The following is a 26,160-nucleotide window of genomic DNA, read 5'->3' as shown; positions in this document are numbered from 1 at the left end:
AAAGATCTAAATATAAGGGCTAAAACTATAAAACTCTTAGAAGCTTCATGACATTGGATTTGGCAGTGATTTCTTGGACATGACATCAAAAGCACGGGCAACAAAAGAAAAAATAAATTAGGGAGTTCATCAAAGTTAAAAACGTTTGTGCATCAAAAGACTATTCAGCAAGTACAAAGGCAATCTATAGAATGGGAGAATATTTTTTTAATAGTTCCTTTTTTCTTTTTTTCGGCTGCACCATGGGGCACATGAGATCTTAGTTCCCTGACCAGGGATTGAACCTGTACCCCCTGCAGTGGAAACTTGGAGTCCTAACCACTGGACTGCAAGGGAATTTCTGGCAGAACATTTTTGCAAATAACATATTTGATAAGGGATTCATGTCTAGACTGGGCTTCCCTGATGATCCAGACTGTCAAGAATGCAATGCAACTCCTGCAATGCAGAGTTCGATCCCTGCGTCGGGAAGATCCCCTGGAGAAGGAAATGGCAAGCTACTCCAGTATTCTTGCCTGGAGAATTCTATGGACAGAGGAGCCTGGTGGGCTACAGTCCATAGCATCACAGTTGGACACGACTGAGCAACTAAGCATACACGCAATGTCCAGGCTATATAAAGGACTCCTAAAACTCAACAACAAAACAAGCAACCTAATTAAAAAGTGGGAGGGAGTTCCCTGGTGGTTCAGTGGTTAGGATTTGGAGCTCTAACTTCTGATATCCTGGATTCATTCCCTGGTTGAGGAAATAAGATCCCACAACTCATGGGCATGGCAAAAAAAAAATTGGTATAATCCTTAAACATTTCTTCAAAGAAGACATACATATGGACAATAAACACACGAGAAGGTGCTCAACATCACTGGTCATTAGTGAAAGTGAAGTGAAGTCGCTCAGTCATGTCTGACTCTTTGCAACCCCGTGGACTGTGGCCCACCAGGCTTCTCTGTCCATGGGATTCTCCAGGCAAGAATACTGGAGTGGGTTGCCAGTTCCTTCTCCAGGGGATCTTCCCGACCCAGGGATCGAACCCAGGTCTTTCACATTGCAGGCAGACGCTTTAACCTCTGAGCCACCAGGGAAGCCCCTAACATCACTGGTCATTAGGAAAATGCAATTAAGAACCCCAATGAGATACCACCCATCAGGATGGCTATTATTTAAAAAAAAAAAAAAAAAAGGCAAATAACAAGTGTTGGCGTGCATGTGGAGAAACTAGAATACTTATACACTGCTGGTGAGAATATAAAAAGGTGCAGCCACAGTAGAAAAGAGTTTGATAGCTCTGCAAAACTTTTTTTTCCAACACTGATACATTTAAAAAAAAATTTTTTTTCCATTTATTTTTATTAGTTGGAGGCTAATTACTTTACAATATTGTAGTGGTTTTTGCCATACATTGACATGAATCAGCCATGGGATAGCTCTGCAAAAACTTTTAAGTCCAGAACTACCATGTGATCCAGCTATACTCCTCCCAAGTACATATACCCAAAAGAATTGAAAGCTGGGGACTTTCCTGGTGGTCCAGTGGCTATGACTCCACACTTCCAATGCAGGGGTCCTGGGTTTGATCCCTGTCAGGGAACTAAATCCCACATGTGGCAACTGAAAGACTCAGCATGTGGCAACTGAGAGCCAGCGCAGTCAAATAAATACTTTTTTAAAAAAGAAAGGAAATTCTGACACAGGCTACAACGTGCACGAACCTTGAAAACATCACACTAAATGAAATGTCAGACACAAAAGGACAATATTGTACAATTCCACTTACATGAGGTCCCTGGAGGAGTCAAATTCATAGAAAAAAGAAAGTAGTATGGTAGGGGCGGGAGACTGGGGGAGGGGAATAGGAGTGAGTGTTCCATGGGGACAGACTTTTGGTTTAGGAAGATGAAAGTGTCCTGGCAATGGATGGCGGGGGAACAGTTGCACAACAATGTGTGTGTACTTAATGACACTAAATTGTACAGTCAAGTTAAACTGGTAAATTTCATTACATATATTTTACCACAATTAAAAAAAAAAACCTTTCATGCAACATATACTAAAAAGGTTGAATTTTGGAAATTCCCTGGTGGTCCAGGGGTTAGGACTCTGCTTTCACTGCCGGGGGCCTGGGTTCAATCCCTGGTCAGGGAACTAAAGATTCCACAAGCAGCAGGGCATGGCCAAAGGGAAAAAAAAGAAAAGTTGAATTTTAGTATATGTTAATTTTTTAAGTCAATTAAAAAAAAAAAAAAACAGGAGTAAAAATACTCTTAGATCATGACCTTGGGCCTTTGATGATAATGCCCATTTATTGAGCACCTGCTGTGTACTGAGTGCTAGGTTAGATCCTTTTAGATTTATAGGAATAATAAGGTGGTTGTTTAGTTGCTCAGTTGGTATCCGACTCTTTTTGCAACCCCCTGGACTACAACCTGCCAAGCTCCTCTGTCCATGGGATTTCCCAGGCAAGAATATTGGAGGGGGTGGCCACACCCTCCTCCAGGGGATCTTCCCCACCCAGAGATCGAACCAGCAGCGCTTGGATTCTTTATCCCTGAGCCAACAGGGAAGCCCCAATAATAAGATACTCAGTATTCGCCTTGTGTCTGGTACTGTCTGTAATTTTGTATGTTTGTCATTGTTTTGCTTTTTATCTTCTGGCCACACCACATGGCATGTGGGACCTTAGTTCCCTGACCAGTTCTCGAACCCATGTCTCCTGCCTTGGAAGCACGGGAACTAATCTCTAGACAATCAGGGAAGTCCCCTCCTAGTACCATCGAAGTGCTTTGTACACATGAACCCAATCAGGTCTCCCACCAGTCCTGTGAGTCGGGTTCTATTAATGTCCTGGGTCAATATGGAGGCTGAGGTGCAGAGAGGGAGCGAGGGGCTGGTGGCCTTCCCTCCTGTGAACAAGATCCTGTCTCCAAAGGCCCCGGGTGGATTTGGGGGCTCTGCTGAGTGCCACTGGGGAGGGGAGGAGACGGACACATACCTCCATCCTGAGGACCTCAGCCCCACCCCAGGAACTGAAGCTGCAGTTGGGGGAACTTGAGACCCAAGCCCAGAGGACACCCAGCTAGACTTGTGGGCAGATCCCACAGCCCCAGGGGGACTCAGCTCACGTAAGCAGGAGCCCAGAGGCCCAGATGGGAAGAAGAGGTTCTCTGGGGCCCTGCTGTTTGTGCTTCCAGGAGCAAATGTCCCCTGGGCTGTGGAAAGACAGAGGAGAGAAGATCAGGTGTGTTGAACAGCAGCCGGAGGGGGACAGAAAGAGTGTGTGTTTTGGGGGGCGGGCAGGTGTCTCAGCTACCCCTCAGAATCAGACCCAGAGCTGTCAGCACTCACTCCTCCCTGACCCACCACTGCTCACGGTAGCCAGTCAGGCTGGAGGTGGCTGCAGCAGTGTCCCAATGGGACCCAAAGCCGCAAACCAGAGTCAAGGGCAGCCAACAGGCCCTGACCTCACAGGCACATACCCAGACACTTCATCAGAAAGCAAACTGAAAGACTTCAGGGACTTCCCTGTTGGTCTGGTGGTTAAGACTTCCGATGCAGGGGGCGCAGGTTTGATCCCTGCTTGGGGAACTAACAGCCTACAAGCTGCACGGTGCGGCCAAAAAAAAAAAAAAAAGGAAATGATTTGCCGAAAACTCTCCTTTGGACAGGCTGACCACTTGATGGCATTCAGATGGAGTTGCTACTTGCCTCTGCCTCTCTGAGGGCCCTGGGCCCGCCCACCTGGGCTCCTGGAGCATCAAATTGGGTCCCTGGAGGACTGGGCAGCCCAGGGACAGATCCAGGCTTCGGAGCTCTGCTGCACAGGCCGATACGAAACAAACAAGTGGTGGAGGTGGAGGGGGCAGGAGAGGGGACACATCCCTGTTGGTCAGACTCATAGCAATCACAGTAGCCAACTGCTATCAAATGTCACATGCTAGGCACTCTGGTATGCCCAGACGGGTCCTCATCCCCCATTTTCCACAGATAGAAACTGAGGCACAAATAGGATAAGTAACTTGGCTCATGGTAAAGCACAATTTGAACCAGGGCCGCAGGGCTACAAGGCTGCTGCTCAGTAAATCACTGGGTGTCCATCTCCCCCAGGCAGGCCTGGCGTCTCCCCGGGCTCCCTGCCCCACTCCACCTGACTCCCTCGCAAGAGGTGCCAGGCAGCCTTCATGGAAAGGCCTGGCATTTGCTTTGTGAAGGTCACACGGAGGTTGGGGGCGGGCGGCGGTGTGTGTCCGCCAGCCCGGCGCACGGTGCCAGGTGACATCGCAGTTTGTGGGGCTGGTTTGCAAAGAGGGTCTGTATATGTGGGAGTCCAGGGGTGTGTGTGCGTGCTCTGGAGCCCCCATGTGCATACACTTGTCTGTGTGGATCTCTGTGTATGTGCGGGGTCTCTGTGTTGGAGTCTGCGTGGATCTGTGTGTCTAAGTGTGTGTGACCTTGGGAGAGGGTACTTGTCTGCTGCATGTGTGTTGTGATTGTCCCCGGCTCCTCAGGGGGTATGAGGCATGAATGCTCCTGTGTGTAACAGAGGGCAGGTGGAAATCGGTCCTGAGTGTGTGCTGCAGTGCGAGTGTGCTCCTGCAGTCAGTGTAGCGAGTGCAAGGGGGTGTGAGACCTGGGTTTCTGTGGTGTGTTTGTCACCACGGCCACGGCTCACTTGTGCTCCATCAGCCAGAAGACAGACCTTGCACAGACCACACCAGGTGACCTCAATTACCCTGTGTGGGGGTGTGTCTGTGTTTGTGTCTTATGTGGCTGCGTTTGTGGACTGTGTGCATCCATGTGGGAGAGCCTGTGTGTGTGTCTGGGTGTCTGAAGGGGTCGATGCAGTGGAGCCAGAACAAGACTGGAGTACTCTGAGAATTCTGAGAACCTAGAGACCACGTCTCTGCCCCAGTGCTGTCCAGCAGAGTCTAAACGCCCCCCTACCCCAGGAGTTCCAGCAGGAACCTCCTCCCCACCCCCATCCAACTTGGTTTTCAAGCCTGGCAGCCCAGCAAGGAAGGAGAGAGGGTAAGGCTGGAGGCACTGAGCAGACGGGGCCAGAGGGACCTGGCTTGAAGCCAGTGGCCTGGGAGTGGAGCCCAGGTGACGCGGGACACCCATATTTGCTGCCAGGGTGAATGCCAGAAGCCGAGGTTTAGGGGCACAAGGAGCGTGGAGGAATCCTGGGTAGGTGGGAAGCGGGCAGGACCCAGCACCCATTCTGGAGGCCACCACCTGCAGGAAGCCCTAGGCAGCACCCAGACAGTTTAGGGCCAGAGAAAGAGGATGAGGCTCCAGGCAGAAACTAAGAACCACTTTGGGGACTCCCCCAAGGCAGACTGCTCCCTGCACCCCCCACACACAAAACAGAGCCCTCCGGCGGCAAAGAAGGGGCCTGGCCGCGGGCCACCCACCTGACAGATCTGCCTGGAGGGTACCAACAGGTGTCCTCTTCGCTGAAGGAGAAGTGGACCAGTGACTCGGGGCCCGCGGGAGGCAGTGCCAAGGCAGGGGGCCGGGGCCGGACCCGGGGTGCCGCACTGGAGCGCATGAGTGCCAAGCGCCGTCGGCATGCGCATGGGGACGACCGCGCGGGGTGGCACGCACTGCTCGCCAGGCTCGAGGTGTTTGCGGCGGCTACTGCCGGCGCCGCCTCCACACCCGCCCTCCCGGTGACCCCCCCAGGGACGGCCCCGGGAGTTCGGGCGTCCCCTCGTCCGCTGCTCCGGGGAGGGCTCCGCGCCTGCCTCCTCCCGCGGGGGGCCCTGCGGAACTCTGCGCATACTTCCCGCTTGTCTCCCTTCCCCCGGGCCTCGGAGAGTGTCCCAGGCTCCGGTTTCCCGGGCTCCGAGCCCGCCTCTGACCCCGCCTTCTCTCCCGCTTCCCTGACGTCGAGCTGGGCCCGCCGGAGGTGTCTGAACGCCGCGTGTCCCCGGGGGGGAAACGACTTGCTCGCGGGTGCAGGACGGGGTCCGGTGACCAAACCCGGGAGAGGGGCGATGGACGCGGGGGAGGAAAAGTTGGGGGCTTGGGGGCGGCGCAGAGGTGAAGATAGAGACACAGAGAGAAACCGGGAGACAGGCACTGATTGCCCCCACCACACCCTTTCCGACCCCAAGCCGGGCTGCCAGGGACCTCGACCCCCTCCTCCTAATCGTTCCCCGCCCCATCTCTTCCCCAAGTTCAGACGCCAGGCCGCCTCCTGTCCCTGCGGTGTCCTCAGCCTGCGTCCCCGGACTCGGGTTCTAAACAAGTTGCAGGCCCGAGAGTAGAGAGGAGGATGGGGGCTCAGGAGAAGCCCCCCAGAGTCAGCCCCGCGCCTACCTCCGCTGCCAATCTGCAGTTGCCAAGACAAAGGGGACACCGGAGAGTCACACCGGATGTGGCCTCCCGGCTCCGCACCCCGCAGGCTTCCCGCCCCCGCGGCCCACCCTGGGTCTGGGTACGAAGGGAACTTTCATTTGCTCTCTTTGTGCCTCTTGGCAAGACAGCTCCTACAGGGCGGCGCTGGCCCCATTTCACAGGCCGTTCCACTAAGGATAACACAACCCAACGCATGCTCCCAGATCATCCTGGGTGGCAGGTGGGCTCCACTCGGCCCCAAAGCCCGACCGCAACGTCAGGTCTGCACAGGAAGTGGGAGGCACGTGGCGTTTATTGAGCGCCTACTGCATGCCTTATCAGATGTCTCCACGGCAACCCTGACGGGCAGAGATGATTTTTATCGCTGCCCTGTGACGGAAGAGGAAAAAGTGAGGCTGAGCGAGCTAGTTGCGAACCCCAGAACCCGCGGCTCGCGCCTTGATGGCCAGGGTGGGGACTCGAACCCACAGCCACCGGCGCGCACTTACCCTGCCCACGCCTGGCGGCCCAAATCCTGAAAGCCACGGAGAAGTCGAAGGCGCCTGCGGAAAGTTGGGGACGGGCTGGCAAAGAAGACCGGCGAGGCAGGCGGAGAACGTGGGCGGCGGGGCACGCGCGGGGCGAGGGGCTCGGGCAGGAACGCCTCGTCCTCGGTGGCCGCCGCTGCCGCCGCTGGGAAGGCCTCCAGCTGTCGTTCAGGGATGCGGCCCAGGCCGCGCGGCCGCGCCATGGCCTCGGGGGCCGCGGGGCGGCCCCGCCTCGGCGGGCGCTGGAGAGCAGCGCCGCCAGCCCCGCGCGGCCCACGCAGGCCGGCCGCCCTACCCCGGGGCCCACGGGCCCCTCCCCTCCCGGCCGCCTCGGCCCTTCCGGCTATGCGCTGGGGCCGCCCCTGGGGCGGGGCGGGCCAGGGGCCCCCACGCGGCCGCGACGGGGACACCCCACACACCCCGGGGGCCCCCGCAGTTCCCCTGACGTTCTTACAATCTCCGGAAGTGTCTATACAAACTCTGGGGATGCCTCCTAGATTTCTGGGGTGCGCTCGCACACCTCCCACGATGTTGGGAGGCCCCACAGACCTCAGGGGCCTGAGACTGAGAGCCCCACTATCCCAGGGAGTGCCCCTACTATCCCTGAGATGTCCCCACACAACCCAGAGATACCCCCCAAATTCCTGGGTTCCCCCACAAAATCCAGAGATGACTCCCATAGGCCCACATACACATTCATAGCCCCCCTGATGTCTGTTCTTTGTTCCTGAGACATCCCCACAACGCCCAGGGCACCCCTAGAATCCCAGGATGCACCCACAAATATCAGAGGTGCTTTGAGAACCCAGGAGAAACCCCTTCAGATCCCAGGACAATCTCTATGGTTCCTCAAATGCCCACCAAACTCCCTAGAGCATTCCCACCAACCCTGCGTCACGCCAAGACCCTCCAAACACCCCCAAGAAACCCCCACAGCTAGAGCATTCCCACAGATCCCCATGAAGGCCTCCCAAATCCCAGGGTCCCTCACAGACCCCAGGAATGCTTCCACAGTCCCTCAGATTTCCCACCCCCATAGCTCCACATCACCCTTGAGATGCCTCTAGTGCCAAGACCCCAACATAAACTCAGGGATGCCTTAGGATTCAGGGGATGTTTCCGTAACCATGGGGATGCCACCAAAATCCTGGGGTTCCCCATGGACCCCAGGGGAACAACTAGATTCCTCCATAGCTCCTAAGACATTCCTGCAACCCTGTGCTACCCCTGGAATCCAAGATGTACCCACAATCCTTGGGGCAGCCCCAGAATACCCCCCACAGCCTCTGAGACATGCCTCATAACTTGTTATACACCCCTCAGAAGCTCTGAGTGTGCTCACAGCCCCCAGACACTCCTAAGGCTCCCCCAGTCCTGCCACTCCTTAGACTCCCTGAGGTACTCTTTAGAATCAGGGCCCCCTCAGCTCATGAGGTGGCTCCAAGAACCTGACCTCCCCTCAGCAGTGACTTCCGTGGGGCCCAGTGGTGGTGGCTTTGCATGTGCAGTCACTGTGACTCTGTTGTGGTGGCATATTATCCCCTTTCACAGATGAGGAAACTGAGAGGTGAAGATTCTTGAATAAAGTCAGCTCTGCCTCTGCTCAGTCGCTTCAGCCATGTCTGACTGCAACTCCATGGACTATAGCCGCCAGGCTTGTCTGTCCATGGGATTCTCCAGGCAAGAATACTGGAGTGGGTTGCCATTTCCTTCTCCAGGAGATCTTCCCGGCCCAGGGGATCAAACTCAGGTCTCCTGCATCTTCTGCATTGGCAGGTAGATTCTTTATATACTGAGCCATCTGGGAAGCTTGAAAATCAGCTAACTAGTTATAATTCCAATGCCTACCCCACCTGTCTATGACTCTTTGGGGTTAGGGAAGGGGGAGAAGTTTGTTTAAAATAAGAAAATGGACATGAAAAGATGCTCAACATCACTCATTATCAGAGAAATACAAATCAAAACCACAATGAGGTACCATTACATGCCAGTCAGGATGGCTGCTATCCAGAAGTCTACAAGCAATAAATGCTGGAGAGGGTGTGGAGAAAAGGGAACCCTCTTACACTGTTGGTGGGAATGCAAACTAGTACAGCCACTATGGAGAACAGTGTGGAGATTTCTTAAAAAACTGGAAATAGAACTGCCATATGACCCAGCAATCCCACTCCTGGGCATACACACCGAGGAAACCAGATCTGAAAGAGACCCGTGCACCCCAATGTTCATCACAGCACTGTTTATAATAGCCAGGATATGGAAGCAACCTAGATGCCCATCAGCAGACTAATGGATAAGGAAGCTGTGGTACATATACATCATGGAATATTACTCAGCCATTAAAAAGAATTCATTTGAATCAGTTCTAATGAGATGGATGAAACTGGAGCCCATTATACAGAGTGAAGTAAGCCAGAAAGATAAAGACCATTACAGTATACTAACACATATATATGGAATTTAGAAAGATGGTAATGATAACCCTATATGCAAAACAGAAAAAGAGACACAGATGTACAGAACAGACTTTTGGACTCTGTGGGAGAAGGCGAGGGCGGGATGTTTTGAGAGAACAGCCCCGAAACATGTATATTATCTATGGTGAAACAGATTACCAGCCCAGGTTGGATGCATGAGGCAAGTGCTTGGGCCTGGTGCACTGGGAAGACCCAGAGGAATCGGGTGGAGAGGGACGTGGGAGGGGGGATCAAGATGGGGAATACATGTAAATCCATGACTGATTCATGTCAATGTATGACAAAAACCACTACAATATTGTAAAGTAATTAGCCTCCAGCTAATAAAAATAAATGAAAAAGAAAGAAAGAAAGAAAGAAAATGGGGCAAATCTTTATTTTAAATCTAAATCATCTCTGTGAATCTCTCCCCTTTCAACCTGTTGGGTCCCAAGTCAAGGGGCCCAAAGCTGGACTACCTAGGCTTGAGTCTGGCCTCCAGTATTTCTTAATCACCTGATCTTGAGCCAGTCACTTCATTTCACTGAGCCTCAGTTTCCCCACCTGTAAAATGGGTTCAATAGCATGACACACCTCATGGATGGACATGTAAAAGGCTCAGAGAAGTGTCTGGACATAATAAACACTAACTGAATGTTAGTTACTTTTTCTTTTTTAAAGTTTGCTCCAACTACCAAGCACTGGGGCAACTGGTGACACTTCAGGGAATTCTGAAGGGCTGATCCACAGAACAAGCAGTCCTGGCAGCTGGTAGGGCCTTACCCGAAAATTCCTCCACCAGGGCAGCAAGGCTCATGACTGCCCACACCAAAATTTGTTCCTGAGTCCAAGCTTGGACTCCTCATCACACAACAGGCCAGTAAATCAAGAGATGAGTTGTTGGGGCGAGAAATATTGACATTATTTGGAAAGTCAGCAGGCCAAGAGGATGGTGCTCTTGCCCCAAGACCATCTAGCAATGATTATTATTATTGGAGAAACATTTATGGAGAGCTTATAATGTGTAAGCCGTGCATTAACCAGAGGATATAGACAATGGTTATGATGATAATGATGATATAGCAGCTAACCTTCAGAATGCTTCATGTACATTCACCGCCTCTAGCTACGATCTCATTTAATTTTCACAAAACGCCCATGAAGTGACACTAGTGTCCCATTTTATAGATGGGAAATCTCAATCTTGGAGAAAAACAACCTGCTCAAAGTCACACACCCAATAAGTGGCTGAGCCAGGCTCTAGGTCAGTGGCTGTCTCTATTTCATGACTGCCCCCTGAGTGCCTTTTTAATTATTTATTTCTTTTTTTTTTTTTGGCCATACTGCATAGCATGTGGGATCTTAGTTCCACAACCAGGAATTGAACCCATGCCACCTGTACTGGAAGCGTGGAGTCTTTTTTGCTGTTGTTGTTGTTGCAGTGCTGAGGCTTCGTTGCCATGTACTGGCTTTCTTTACTTGCTGTCAGTGGGAGCTACTCTCTACTTGTGGTCACAGGTTTCTCCTTGCGGCGGCTTCTCTTGCTGGGGAGAGTGGGCTCTAGATCGCAGGCTCAGTAGTCATGGCACACGGACTTAGCTGCTCTGCGGCATGTGGAATCTTCCTGGACCAAGGATCAAACTTGTGTCCTCTGGATTGGCAGGCGGATTCTTCACCCCTGGTGCCGTGGGTGCTCAGTCTCCTGAGTCATGTCCGACCGCTTGCAACGCCATGGACTGTGGCCCGCCAGGCTCCTGTGCCCCTGGGGATCCTCCAGGCAAGAATACTGGAGTGGGTTGCTGCCATCGAAGTCCTCCTGGGTGTCTTTTTAGATGCTCCCCTCCCCCACAGTTGCCTCCTCCATGTAATCATGTTAATGGCATAGATATGCTATATATCTATTTATATACTGGGTGTATATCCAGGCTTTATACATAGAGCCTTTTTTCACAGATCTGCTCCAAGAACCAAATTTCACCCCCGTGGAGGTGATGTCGCCTTGTTGGGAATGCAGGGTTTCCCTATCTTGACACAATTGACATTTAGCACCTCTGATTCTTTGTCCCGGGGGGCAGTCCTATGAGACAGTAGCAGCAGCATAAAGTCCAGTGCCTCCCCACGAGATGCCAGGAGCAGCCCCCACACCCAGTCAGGAAGACTGAAATGTCCCCAGCCATGGCAAATTGCCCCTGCTTTGGAACTGTTGCTCTAAACCCACTAAGACCGGGGCCCTGGCCACCAGGATCCTTCAGTCCAGGTACAACCAAAACGGAAGGGCCTTCATACTTACCTGCCCTCAGGGTTCCCTGCACTGTTTTGCTGATTCTTCAAACCAGACTTTGAGAAAATAGGGTTCACACTAGGCCCATTTCAGAGATGGGGAAGTCAAGCCCACCAATTCCCTGGTGATCCAGTGGCTAAGACTCTGCACTGCCAATGCAGGGGGATCAGGTTTGATTCCTGGTCAGGGAACTAGATCCCCCATGCCGCAACTAAAAAGATCCTGTGTGCCTCAGCTAAGACCTGGTGAAACCAAATAAAAATAAGTGTTAAAAAAAAAGAGAGAGAGAGATGGGGAAGCTCATGCCCCCAGAAAGGGAAGTGACTTGGCAGCAGTCACTCAGCCTGGAAGGAGCACAGCTTGATTATGATTTTTTTTTTTTAATCACACCACACAGCTTGTAGGATCTCCCACCAGGGATCGAACCCTGGTCCCTAGCAGTGAATGCACCAAATCCTAATCACTGGACCACCAAGGAATTCCCTCAATTATGTGCTGAGTTGTCTGATTCGTTGACTGGAATTCTGCCCAACAGGGCCTTCATGCTTCAGTTTCCTTCCAGCCCTTTGATCTTTGATCCTTCGTAGGAAGCCAGATATACACTGAGGTCTAGGGACTTCCCTGGTGGTCTAGTGGCTAAAAGTCCCTGCTCCCAATGCAGGGTTCCTGGCTTCAATCCCTGGTCAGGGAACTAGATCCCACATGTTGCAACTAAGACCCAGCACAGCCAAAGAAATTAATAATATTCAAAATAAATAAACAGGTCTAAAGCCAACCCTGACCCTGACCTACAAGGCCCTACATGAGCTGCTCCATCACCTCTCGCCTCATTTCCTTCCAGCACCCCTTGCTCTGTGCCAGTCACACCTGCCCTCCATGCTTTTCCTCCAGCATGTAAAACAGGTTCCTACCTCAGAACCTTTGCTGTTCCCTCTGCTTGTTACCCTCATAGCATCTTCTCTCACTTCATTTAGGTCTCTGCTCAAAAGTCACCTCCTCAAAGAGACCTTCCCTGACTTCAGGGTCCCTCTTCTCTTCATGTCCCATTGTCACCATCTGAAATTACTGAATGCCTTTCTGTGCTATTTCCTCCTCACTGACTACTCTGAGAACTCCAGGATGGCAGGACTGGGTCCATTGCATTCTTCACCACAGCCTGAAGATGCTCAATCAGTGTTTGTGGAATGAATGACCCTGTTGCAGATGAGGAAACTGAGGCTCAGATAAGGGAAATCCTTTACTGAGGTCACACAGCGAGTCAAGGGCAAAGGCTGGATTTGGGTTCTTAGGAGTAAGAAAACAGCAGGCTCTGATGTACCCCCCAAACTCTCTCCTCACCCTGAAATCTGCAGTTCCCCAAGGCCCTAGTTTCTTCCAACTGAGAAGAGCTAGCTGGTCAGCGAGGTGGCACCCTGGCAGCCAGGATGTGAGGTTTGGGGGATGCCCCCTTTCTCTCTCTCTACTGAGGAAGTGCGTTTTGAGGAAGTGCAAGTTCTCAAAACACCAGCTCCAGACTGCATGGCCCCACTGTCAGCCAGCTCAGCCTTACCACAGCCCTACCCAGATCAGATCTTTTTCAGCCCCCGTTTACTGAACAGGAAACTGAGGCACAGAGAGCTGTGATGCTGGTCCCAGGTCACACAGCGAGCCGCCTACTGGTCTGGAGTCTCGGAGACCTGGTTTTTAACCTCAGTTTTGCCTTGCCCGTGACCTTGGGCAAATCACTTATCTCTCGGTTTCCTCGGCAGGAATGCAAAGCCAAAGATGCCGGGAGTTAAAACGCAGGTTGGTGTTGGGAGGCCGTCGCATAGGCATCGGGCTTGGGCCAGGGCGCGCGGGGGCGAGCCGGGAACTCCGCGTCCTCAACTTCGCCGCCAAATTCCTCTGCATCCGCCAGGCGGCTGTCTCCACCACGCTCGGCCCCGGGTGGAGGATGGAGGTGGGAGCCTGGTCTCAACCTTGGGTGGGCGAGGACCTCACTCGCGAGCCTGCGGTCAGCCGGCCTGGCGCCCGCTCTCCGGGGCGCTCAATATACATGCAATAATAATCCGGGGGCTCCGCAGCAGTGGCGGCGGCGGTGGCGACTTTGCTCGACTCGCGGGAACGAAGTCCCGGGGGCAGGTCCGGACTCGGAGCTCGTACTCAGCCTGTGCCTCCCTTGTCACCCAGCAGAGGGCGCGCGGAGGGCGGGGCGCGAGGAGAAACCTGCTCTCAAAACACACACGCAGGGATGTGGGGGAGCCAGGGACTGGGGGAGGCGAAGCCCCCAGTGGAAACCACTGGCCAGAGAGAGACCCCAATCCGGCTTCGTCCAACCCCTCCTGGGACCAGGCAGGGCCCTCTCGGCGGGGAGCGTCTGGAGGTAGCCAAAAGGGGTCTCTACGCTGGCCTCGCACCCATTTCCGACAAGTCCCCCCACCTCACCACCAGAGTCCTCTTCTTCCCGCTCCATCTGCTTCTTGACAGATCGTGGTGGTACCATGACTCAGCCCCACAGGGCGCCGGGAGCGCAGGCTCTTACATTCCCAGGTCTGGAGGGGGGTTGCGCATGCCATCGCAGATGGAGGATGGAGTGCCCTCTCTTTGGAGGTGCCTGTGATTCAAGTCTAAAGGACTCTCCGGATCCCTTTTTCAGTGGCTGCATGAACTCTAATGTGGGTAGCACTGGAATCCCGCCTGTGTGCACCATTTCTGGGGAACTGAGCTGGCTGAATGCCCATTTCTAAGGAGCGCAGTTCCCACTGGCGGCCTCTCAGTTTCCCCTTCTTCCTTCTGCCTGGGGGTGGGGGAGGATGCTGGCACCGGTGCCCTCCCTCCAGTCACTGGAGGCTGCACAGGCCCACAGTGAAACAGAAACCTGAGGCCCTGCCGGGATGTGGTTGAGGTTCCTGTTTTTCCCTCCCATACTAGAGGGGCAAGCTTCCCTGGTGGCTCAGATGCTAAAGAATCTGCCTGCAAGGCAGAAGATCCAGGTTTGATCCCTAGGTTGGGAAGATCCCGTGGAGAAGGGAATGGCAACCAACTCCAGTATTCTTGCCTGGAGAATTCCATGGACAGAAGATCCTGGTCAGCTAGTCCATGGGGTCCCAAAGAGTCGGACATGACTGAGCGACTAACACATACTAGAGGAGCAGGGTCTACCTAGGTCCCAGCTCCTCTCCCAAATTCCGGTCCCTGAGTGACTACCTACCAAGCACTTGCTGTATTAAGTCCCTTACACACATCCCCAGTCTCACAGAACTCTCAAAATGAGCCCTACAGGGGACCTTCCTGGTGGGCCAGTGGCTAAGACTCTGCACGTCCAATGCAGGGGGCCTGGATTTAATCCCTGGTCAGGGAACTGGATCCCAAATGCTGCAACTAAGATCCAGCACAATCAAATTAATTAATTAAATATTTTTTTAAAATGACCCCAGGTGGTCCAGAGGTTAAGAATCCACCTTCCGATGCAGGTGACACAGGTTTGGTCCCTGGTCGGGGAACTGGGATCCCACATGCTGTATGGGCAACTAAGCCCAAGAGCCACAACTAGAGAGACGTCCTTGCACCGCAAGGACTTGAAGCAGCCAAAAATAAATAAATGTAGTTTTTTTCAAATGACCCCCACAAGGCAGTTCCAGGAACAGCCTTGCTGTGCACATGGGGAAACGGGCTCAGAGAGGGCAAGACACTTGTGCCAGGATGCACAGGAATCAGAGGGGACCTGCATTGGAATGAATTTCAGCTCTGCCTTTTCCTGGTTGTGTGAACCTGGGTAAGAAGAACTGGCTTTGTCCCTCTGGGCATCTGCTTCCCATGTGTCCAACAGGAATACCTCATGGGTCACTGGAGATGAAGTGTGGAAAAGTTCCCGGCATGGAGCCCAAGAGCAAGCCATTATGAGTTGGATGCCACTAAGATAATGATGGTTATTATCACTCAGCCATTGTCCCAAGAGAGTCAGCACCCTAGAGACGAGGGTAGGAGGAATCTCTGGGGCCTAAAAAGGGAATAACGCTCTGTTCCTACTGTACCCCACCCCCTTGTGGGTGTCTCAGGACAGTGACCTGAGCCAGTTTGGCAAGTTGCCCCTGGTCTTTGGCATTTCCTGTTGATTCCAGCTTTGTTTTCCTTCAATTCCCTCTGGGAAATAGCAGGCTGTGAGTACTGGATCCATGACACTTGCTTCCTGGGATGGGGTCAGGGATGCTGAGGCTGGGGTGTGCCCTGAATGAAGGTGGGTGGGTGATCTAGAGGCTGAGGTGCCAGCTGGAGGTCCCCAGAGACGGCCAGAATAGGAGGGTCCCAGCCTAGAGGGGCCTCCCTCAGGAACGCTGGGAGAGGCCCGAACCTGACTGTCCCAGGGATGTTCCAAACTCCCGTGGGACTCAGACAAAGCACACAGCCAAAGCCATGAGTCACACACGTCACCAGGGCACAAGGTCAGATGCTAGAGCATCATAGGAACACCAGGCGATTAGAGCTCGGCACGCCAGGCAGTCGGAAGCACACCCCAAAAGTCAGAGCGCCAACACCCACACACGGGGCACACAAGCAGCCTAGAGCAATGTCTCAGTCACAGTGTCCCAGGGAGCACAGACGTCCTGTTGATACGATGACATGGCCCCCAGGAGTATACACATCACAGGGCAGCCATCACTGCATCCCAGAGACACTCCGTCACCATCACTGCCCTACAGTCACTCTGTCTTAATGACGGTCCCAGGAGTCTGTCCCGGGTCTGTCACCACCCCTGCCCCAGAGACACACCATCACCTTGTCGTAATCACTGTCCCAGAAGCAGACAGTCACTCTGTGACAGTCACCATGTCTTATGGGCACACACAGTCAGTGACACAATCGCAGTGTCCTATGAGCACATACAGCCATGCTGTGACAATGACAGTGTTCCAGTAACACGCACAACCCTGCTGCCATAATCCCAGCATCCCAGGGGCACACACAGTCACCCTGCAAAGTCACTGTGCCCCAGGGCTACATGAAGTCACCGTCACAGTCACTGTACCAGAAGCACATAGCCACATAAGCACAGACCCGGAAGCACACACAGTCATAGGGTCCCCCATCACCACGTCCCTGAAGCACACAAGTCACAGAGCCAACAATCACTGTCCTGGGAGCACGTAGTCAGCATGTCACAAACTACACTATCCTGGAAACATGCACAGTTATGCTGTGGCAGACAGTCACAGGACCCCAGAAACCCAGGCAGAGCATGCAGCCACGGCTGGCCATTCCCAACAGCTGGACGACCAATTCAGGTCAATGAGAGGGTACCCAACACACCTCATCGCTGTCACCAGAGGAGGCAGGGACTCCCTCACCCTGTGTTGGGACTATGCACCCCCTGAATACTGCTCCTTCCCTCTAGGCAGCTACTGAACCCTAACATTCCTGCCCTGAGAGGGGGCTCCCACATAGCGCACAGCCCCCCAACACAGGGCTCCCTCAGAGGGCTCCTTTAGATTACTGACCCCCGCTGCAGTGCAAGTCCAGGAATCCCGCTCCCAATAGGCTCCTGCCGGCTCTAGAAGGACTCTGAGAGCTCTCCAGTCTGCAGGAAGCACTGTGGTCCTAGCAGGCACCCCCTGCTACGGAGTTCCCCAAACATAATGAATCTAGCCCTTAAAACAGCATCCCCAGGAAAGCCCGGTCAAGCAGTTCCCAGCCTAGCCATTGTCCTGCTCTGTCACCCTAGACAGCTAAAGTTGCAGCCTTCAACTAAAATCCCCGTTAACAACACACACAGCATGGCGCCTCCTAAGTTGACCCCAGGGTCAGCTTCAGTTGGACGCCTCCCTTGCGGAGCATGATCAGGGGGCCCAGGTCCTGGACGCCCCCGCAGAACTCCCCTTCGGTCCCCGTCAGTCACACTGACCCCACCCGCAGCACAGCGCCCCCTGCGGTCAGTGGGGAGAGTTGCGTCCTCTCTGCGCGCCTATCCGCTCCGCGCGCGTCCGCAGCTCGTAGTCTTACCGCCTGCAGCTGCCTCCGCCCGCGCTGCCGCTGCCGCTGCCGTGAAACGAAGAGGGCCAGGACATGCGGGATGTGCGCAGGCCGGGCCGGTCGCCGGTGTCCACGGCGTCGGCGCGCTCTATGGGCCGGTGTGGCGGCCGCTCGGGCTCAGCGCGCTCCGCGCTGTCCGAGTAGCCGCGCTGCTGGATACGGATGGGGGTCCGCGGCTGCCGCCACAGGTGCTGGGGGGGCGGCTTCAGGGTGGCCTGGCCCTCCCGGGGCCCAGGCAGAGACAGAGACAGGCTCCTCTCCGAGGGGACGGCCGGGGGCTCCATGGTCCCGGCCCCCACCTGCACCCCAGGGGACCCTGGCCTCTCCAAAATGCACCCTGTTCAGCTGCGCGCGAGCTGATGCGCCCGGGGTCCCGCAGGTGCGCCTGGCCTCGGTGGGGCCATGGCGTCCCGGGGAGAGACCCGGGGGCGCTGCGGGCCGATCGCCCCCGGGCCGGTCGCGGAGGCTTCCTGTCAGCGCCTTGGCTCTCCGCTCGATGCTCGGCAGCGCTCTCGGCGTTCAGCGTCCCGCTCGGAACCAGCCCAGGCTCCCCCGCCCCGTCCCGCCTCTCCCCGCCCCGCGCCCGCCGCGGCTGTCAGCACCGCCCCCCTCCTCCTCCGTCCGGGCCAGTGGGGGGCAGCCACCCAAGGAGGGGGCCCTTCCCGCCCACGCAAAGCCCCGCTCCCCGCGGGGAGGGGGAGCCGGAACTCGGCTCTCTCCAGAGCGCCCTGCCTTAGCCGCGGTGCACACGGGTACCAAGGAGTTAAACGGTTAATCCGATCATGAAGGAGACACCCGACTGGTTGCCGGTGTGTCAGTCAGTCTGTCCATCATGGTGGGGGCGGAGCCCAGTGCGGACTTGTCCTCGCCGCTACCCCTGGCCAGGGGGAGCTGATGAGGAGTGGTCCCGGTAACACGGACGCGGTCCCTGCAGCGGGCTGCGACGGTGTTCGGGGAGTCTCCTGTTGGTGGGTCGCGGGATGGCGACGGTGTGTGCCCGGGGCGGGATGTGCGCGCACGTGGCCTCTTCCGAGGGTTTGTCTGTGTTTTCGTTGTCTGCTCGAAGTGTGCGCGCGCACGTGGTTGGCTGCTGCGATCTGCCTGTTTATCTGGATTTCGCTGTGCGTGTATCTGCGTGTCTGTGGCTGAAGGAAGTGTGTGCACGTGTGCTGCCTGTTTGGAGGGTGTGCGCCTCTATAGGGTCTGTTCTGGTGGCCTGGGAGCTGTGCCTGTGTTCCCACGCGATTGGGTGTGTGTGTAATGTGGTCGGTCCGCGCTTGCGGAGTTTTGCACTCGACTCTGCCTCCGTTGTTTGACTGGTGTCTGAGAGAGTCAACCTGTGTTGGTGTGTGTGTGGTCGACCTGGGGCCGCTTTGAGGTGTTTCCCTTTGGTTTCTGTGTGGCTCCGGGAGGATACTCGGTGGCTGATACCCCGACTGCCCGCCCACCGCTCTGGGCGTCGCTGCCTCTCCTAAAGAGCTTCTGCAGGAGGTAACCTGAGGCAGGCCCCGGGCAGCCGCGGGACGCGCTCCCGTGCCCTTTTCAGGCGAGTAAACAGCCGCGCCTCCTCCCCGCTGCCCCCGCCGGCAGAGCCCCCCTTCCGGAACCTAAATCGGGAGTCGCCGTGACTCACGCTCCCGCCTCCCCCAGCGCCGCGCCGAGCGCGAGCGAGCAAAGAGCTAGCGGGATCCGAGAGCCCTCCCTTCCCCCTGCCCCGGCCCGGGGCCGAACCCTGGTGGAGGAGGCTGCGGGGCAGAGAGCCGTGCACACACCGCTGTGCCCCATCCCCCGCCCGGGCCCCGGGCCGATGCGCGCTCGGATTAAGGAGCTCGGAAGCCAGTCCACGAAATCAGGCCCCGCCCCCGTGCGCCCCCCTCAAGGGCTCCCCCGGGCAGGCCGTGCCGTCTGCCACCGCCCTCCCTCCGCACTGTTCTTATTTAAAAAAAAGAGAGAGAGAGAGAGAGAAAGCTCCAACCCCCACAGCCGCTTTTCTCCCTGCCAGAGGGGGCTCCAGGCGTGGGCGAACGCGGAGCTAGAACCGCCCTGCCATTAGCAGCCGCTGAATGTCCCAGAGGCCAGAACTGTGTCCCCCACTTCTCTCGGGGACCCTCCCCACAAGTGCATACCCAAAAAAGGTTTCTAGGGAATCCATAAGGGCTGTGGGTCCTCCCCAGATCACTTGAGCGTCTTGGGTTGGACCAAATTCTTGGGGCAGGGATGCTGTTGGGTTGGTCAAAGCTCAGAGTGGGGTAAATGGGGGGAGGGGTCAGGTTACAGCGGGGGTGGCAGAACAAGGAAGGCCCAAGGCAGTGAGTGGGCCAGAGCAGGTCACTGGATCTGTGGCTCGAAGGAGGCTAGAGGAATTTGGGGGGGGGGGGTCATTAAGCCATTTGGAGAGGAGAATGACAGTCACTTCTTCCCTCATCTGTAAATGAATCACTGTAGCAAGACCCAAGCAGAGACCCTAGAGCCCTCTGACTGCGTAGGCAAAGGGATGGGCGGGGAGATTGAGGCTGCAGAGAACAGTGGCCCGAGGAGAGCAGTGGGGCCCGCCAGCAGCCAGGACTAGCTCAGTCATCTGGCTTTCAAATTCATCCTTGGGCCGAGAGGAGGGTTGAAGTACCCTCTGAGGACCTCAGATGAGAAAAAACAAGGAAATTCAGTGTGAAACTAGACTCAGAAGAAAGAAAAATGCCAGTCCAGACCACTTCCAGTGTCCCACCATCCCCTTTTAAGGCCTTGAAGAAACGACATCCTCCTAGAAAGGGAAATAGAGGTGCACACACATTGGTGGGACGTGTACTCCCTAACCTGTCCCAGCTTTCTGATTATGGGAGCATTCTTGCAGACTGGAGGGTCCAAACCCTTTCTGAAACCCTGCCCCTTGCTGGTGGAGGCAGCTGCAAAATGGAAGAAGGGGTTCCTCTAAAGGCTGCAAGAGGTGCCACTTGGGGGTGGTGGGATGTCACAATCTGATCCACCAGGCTCCAGGAGAAGTTTCAGCTGGTTTTTGCAAAACTCAGGAAGCCAGGCTGCTGCTGCTGCTGCTGCTAAATCACTTCAGTCGTATCGGACTCTGTGTGACCCCACAGACGGCAGCCCACCAGGCTCCTGGGATTCTCCAGGCAAGAACACTGGAGTGGGTTGCCATTTCCTTCTCCAATGCATGAAAGGGAAAAGTGAAGTCGCTTAGCTGTGTCTGATTCTTAGCGACCCCATGGACTGCAGCTCACCAGGTTCCTCCGTCCATGGGATTTTCCAGGCAAAAGTACTGGAGTGGGTTGCCATTGCCTTCTCCGCAGAAGTCAGGAGCCTGGAGCAAAGGAAAGGACTGGTGGCTGGAGTTAGTCCAGCTGGCCCTGTTCCTCCATTCCCACCTCCCAGCCTGGTCCACCACCCACCTACCTGTCAGCTTTGGTGATGGAAATTCGCGGAGGGATCAGCAGCGGCAGAGTGGTGGGCCGGGGCGGCAGAGGGACTCCAGGGTCCAAGGGCTCAGGTTCAGCCCAGCCTAGACCTGGACCCGTGGAGAGTCGTCGGCGAGGGCGTCGGAGGTCAGCCCCCAGCATGTTGGCCCGGCCCGGCTCGGAGGTCTCTCGAGGCCTCTGAGGTGAGACAAGGGCGGGACAGGAGTACAGCCTGGTCAGGCAGCTCTGAGTTCCTCCCCGCAGTAACGCGCCTCCCTGGCCATCTGAGAGAGTCGCCTATGGGGACTAAGGCTTCTGTGCCCCGCTCCCATCTTAACATCCCTCTCACAGAGAGGGCGTTCCCAGCTCTTATATCTGAAAGGTGCCCTTTCTCGGCCATAATTTTTGTGGGGTTCCCTTTTGATATCTCCATCCTGGGGCTTCTGGGCCCTCATGCCTGTAGTCCGTCCTCACCACGAAACCCTTCTAACACATCACCACCCTCCACGTCTTCTTGGTCTGAATGTATGTGGCCTCCTCCCTTCCTTACACCTGAGACCCTCAAGACCTCACCCCCAGCAACTACCCGCACCCTCTCTACAATCCTCTCCCTATTGGGAAAACCCCTCGAAGGCCCTGCCTTCTACCCCTGGGCTAAGAGCCTCTTAATCCGGGCAGCAGCAGAATAATGAAGTCAAGGGAGTAAACTGAGGCACGAAGGGACAAGACTCGCTGCCTCGAGGAAGTGGAGCCAGGCTTAGGGAGCAGCTGCAGTCACTAGGGGGCTCCGGACCCCCAACCCAAACCTCGTTCCCAGCCCGGGCCCCGCCCCTCGCACCTCGTCCCCGGTTCCAGCCACCGACAGGACACTGCGACTCCTCTTCATCTCGCCAAACTAGCGCGCCTCGGGTGCTTCACGCGCCATGTCAGCCCCGGCTAGTGCCTCCTACAGGACCAGGCCAAAGGCGTCTGCCATTAGAGCCCTGGGGCTCCCCCTGCGGGCTGAGCATGGAATCCACCCCCGCCCCTCGCCAATTGCCTCTCCCGGGGCGTGACGTCAGCGGGTGACTGACGCACTGCCTGCTGGTGACGTCGCACGCATGTTGCCAGAGCAACAGCTGACGCATGGCCGGGCTCTGAACAGTGTCAATGCCTAGATTGGCCACTGGGGGGCCGGGAGCCTCGGGCCCGGGTCGCCCCAGCCCCCACCGGTCCTCCTGCGGGGGCTTCCCCAGCCTGGGGATCCCTCAGAGAAGACCGGGAGCTCCCAGAGCCGGCCACGTGTGGCGCGTGGTCTGAGCTGGGGGCCGGAGGAAGCGTCTCCTCCGAGCTGTTGGGCTTTTATGCCTAAACCCGAAATAGCTCCGATGTGCGGGGGCCGGGCGCAGCGAGACGGCGGTTTGGGCACAGATGGGGGACGCGCAGGCAGAGGCGCGCGGAGACAGACAGGGACGCGTGGAAATAGAAACAGACAGACAGGGACACAGACGCAACTCCCGGTGATGAGTGCGCTCTGCTGCCGGCAATCCCTATCTAAAAGCTTGGGGGAGGGGAAGCCTGGCTCGCTGAACCTTTGCACCCAGGCGCTGCAAATTATGGCTGTGTGGCCGTAGGTCAGTGCATTAAACTCTCTGAGCCTGTTTCACCTCTGTGAAATGGAATGATAATTCTAACAGGTTCTATATGAGAATGAAATGAGATCAGACCATGTTGAATTCTTGAAGAACTGTTTGGCACTCAGTAATTGCTTAATAAATGCTACTGACATCTGAGCCTGTTGCTGTTCAGTCGCTAAGTCCTGTCTGATTCTTTGCGATGCCATGGACTGCAGCTCACCAGGCTTCCCTGTCCTTCACCATTTCCCAGAGCTTGCTCAAATTCATGTCCACTGAGTCGGTGATGCCATCCAACCAAATCTCATCCTCTGTCGTCCCCTTCTTCTCCTGCCCTCAGTCTTTCCCAGCATCAGGTCATTTCCAGTGTGTCGGCTCTTTGCATCAGGTGGCCAAAGTATCTGAGCCTGTGGGAGCCCGTTAGAACCCACATCAGATCATGACCTTCCTCTGCTCAGAGCCCTCCATGGCTTTCACCTTCTTCAGAGGAAACATCAAAGTCCTCAACGAGAGGCTCACAGAGTCCTGCATAATGTCTCTGTCCTCATTCCTCCCACTCTCCCCTAGGCTCACTCTGCTCCATCTACACTGGCCCCTTGACTGTTTCTGGACACACTCAGCATTCTCTAGCCTCAGAGCCTTTGCACTTTCTGTTCCCTCTGCCTTAAATATCCACAGGTCCCCCACATCCTTCAGGTCTTTGTTAACATCTCACCTTTTCAGTATTTCTCACCTCCCCACTGCTGTTTAAAGTTGCTAGCCCCTCAGGATTCCTGAATTTTCTTATCCTGTTGTATTTTCTTCATAGAATTTATCACCTAAATACATACTATGTAATTTACTTATTACGTGTATTGTTGGTCTTGTTCTACACTAGAATACCAGCTGCAGGAGGGCAAAAATATTTTATGTTTTATTAATTGCTATATGCGCAAGTGCCTAGAACTGAATCTGGAACATAGTAGTCTCTTCATAAGTTTTTGTTCAAAGTTTTTGTTCAATATTATTTTGAGGACTCAAGAGCATATTTATTAAGTTCCTAGCAAGTCTACTATGGACTGGCCACATTACTCCCTACCTTGGCTCTTATTACTTTTTCTTGCCTTATAGCTCTAGCTACAGCACTTCAGTTCAGTGTGAACTAGTAGAAATGAATATAAACATCATCTCACCCACATAGTGCTTAGCTCCAGGCAAGCTCATGACAGACAGCTGTTGAACAAATGGATGTGTGTATGAATATTGTTCAATGGTCACCTTCACTTCTCTACCAGACTCAATCTGTCAGTGTTCTGGGCTCCCACTGCTGCTTATTCTACCCCTATTAAAGCACTCATCATTTGAGGTTATATTTTTATTTCCCACTACAGCTCTGTGCGGGCAAGAAATGGTACCCATTCATCATGGTCCCCTGCACATAGTCTCAATGAATGCTGAAAGAATAAATGAGGGAACAAATTAGCATAAAGAGAAAGAGGTACCTTCTCCTCTGTATGTAGACAGACCAGACACATATGCTCAGACAGGCAGAAAAGGGGTCACGTAGTAAGGGCCATTCTTAGGCTCCAGTGTTAACATTGACCTGTATTCAGATCGTGACTATACCTCTCCTCATTAGCTGTTTATCTGGGGGCAAGTTTCCCAGCCTCTTTGAGCTTCAGTTTCCTGATCTTCAGTTTCCATTGTAAACCGGGGATAGCATTCCTACCTACCTGAGAAGGTTGTTGTGAAGATGAAGTGAAGTAAAGCATGTAAGGCTCTGAGCACAGTGCCTGGTTCGTACTATGTGCTCATGGGTCAGTAGCCACTATCATAATAATATGATCACTGTTGTTGATTCAGTGGAGCTATAGACATAGTCCCAGGTGACGCTAGTGATAAAGAACCCTCCTGCCAGTGCAGGAGACATAAGAGAAGCAGGTTCGATCACTGGGTCAGGAAGATCCCCTGGAGGAGGCCATGGCAGCTTACTCCAGTATTCTTGCCTGGAGAATCCCATGGACAGAGGAGCCTGGAGGGTCACAGACTATAGGGTCCCAAAGAACTGGACACGAATGAAGCGACTTAGCAGCACATTAACAGAGATTCCTCCCATCCTCCCCCTCATCCCACTGGCCTCCTCTCTCTTCCTCAAACACTTTGAGCATATTTTGATCTTAGGGCCTTTATGCTTGATCTTCCCTCCCCTGGAAAACCACCCTCAGAAATTCTGTGCTCTTCCCACCCCCAATCTCCCTGACTCTGCCTTAATTTTGTGTTACAATGATGACATTCTAACAAGATATATAATTTACTTATTCTTTTATTAGCTATTGCCTGTCCTTTGATTAAGACATGAGGTCAATATGTTGGTCTTTTTTGTCCCCTGCTAAATCTCCAGGATCCTGGACAATGCTGGTAAACAGCAGGTGCTCAACAAATGTCTCTTGAGTGGATAAATAAAACTCCTTGACTCCCTTACCTCCTTCATCTCTCTGCTCAAAGTTACCTCTTTTCAGAGGCCTTCCTGACATGGATGCCTACCCCTACCCCATCTCCTTTTGCCTCTCAGTCAGCTTTGTTTCTCTCCTCAGCATTCATCGCCCCTAGGGTATTATATATTTATGTTTTTGCTTGCCCTACCCCTTAATTCCATTAGGTCAGGGGACTTTTCTGTCTTGTAGGTCCAGCATTATGGACACATGACCTGAGCAGTCACACGGGGCCCCACCCATGCTTAGAAGGTTTAATGTGCTACTGTCGTGGTCTTGTCGTGGTCTAAATTCTTACATTTAAAAAAAACTTTTTTAATGAAAAAATAATTTTTGGCCACTCAGCATGTGGGGTCTTAGTTCCCCGACCAGGGATCGAACTCACTCTCCTGCACTGGAAGTTCAGAGTCTTAGACACTGGACTGCCAGAGAAATCCCTTGATAATGATAATTTTAAACAGGGGTCTTGCATTTTCATCTGGCCCTGGGCTCTGCAAAATTCTGTAGCTGATTTTGGCTGTATCCTCAGTGCCCAGAACAGCCCATGGTAGGTGCTCAAGGATTTGTGGAATGAAGGAAGGAGTGGAGGAGGTCAGGGGGTGGAGGTGGAGACACACACATGCCACCACTGCCTGGACACTTGTGCATCTTTGTAGAAATCAGCCCTGGCAGAAACCTGGGCATGGGAGGCAAGTCCTCAGAAACTGGCCTGAGTGCCCAGGTGGAGGGGGAGCCGCTAAACCTGCCTTCCCCCAACCCTGGGCAGCAGCCCACTGGAGAGGGGGTTCAGATGGCCAAGCAGGCTCAGGCTGAGGAGGGGCCTCCTGACTCACCCAGCTGCTCCGTGCTCCTGGCCTGGCCTGACAGAGCACTGGCTTCACCCAGCCCCCACCGCCTTCAGGAGGACACGGCGATGGGTGGCCAGAGAGGGATGGAAATGAGGATAAATGCCCTTGTCTGCAGCTTGCCCAGATAATTCAGGTCTAAGGAGGGACAGTGACTACCCAAGCTCCATGCCTTGGAGCTGGGAAGGACTCTC

At 54.5% G+C, this 26,160-nt stretch overlaps 1 protein-coding gene across 3 annotated transcripts in view; it reads right to left on the bottom strand.

Moving 5' to 3' along the window:
- Window positions 1-18,134, bottom strand: part of PDE4A (phosphodiesterase 4A) — a 44,060-nt gene extending 25,926 nt beyond the window's left edge. Inside the window, exon 1 of one of the 3 annotated variants that reach the window (XM_065917757.1) lies at window positions 17,601-18,134. In XM_065917757.1, the coding sequence (XP_065773829.1) occupies window positions 17,601-17,914 (314 nt within the window). In that variant the 5' untranslated portion in view covers window positions 17,915-18,134. Of the gene's footprint in view, window positions 1-5,411; window positions 5,799-6,848; window positions 7,168-17,600 lie in introns of those variants that run through there. The other 2 variants (XM_065917759.1, XM_065917760.1) reach the window with 2 other exon arrangements.
- Window positions 18,135-26,160: the final 8,026 nt, after the last annotated feature.

The sequence above is a fragment of the Muntiacus reevesi genome, chromosome 1 (assembly GCF_963930625.1).
Source record: "Muntiacus reevesi chromosome 1, mMunRee1.1, whole genome shotgun sequence".
Classification (NCBI taxonomy): Eukaryota; Metazoa; Chordata; class Mammalia; order Artiodactyla; family Cervidae; genus Muntiacus; species Muntiacus reevesi.
The sequence above is the reverse complement of the archived record's forward strand: the minus strand, read 5'-3'. Positions and strand labels throughout refer to the sequence as shown.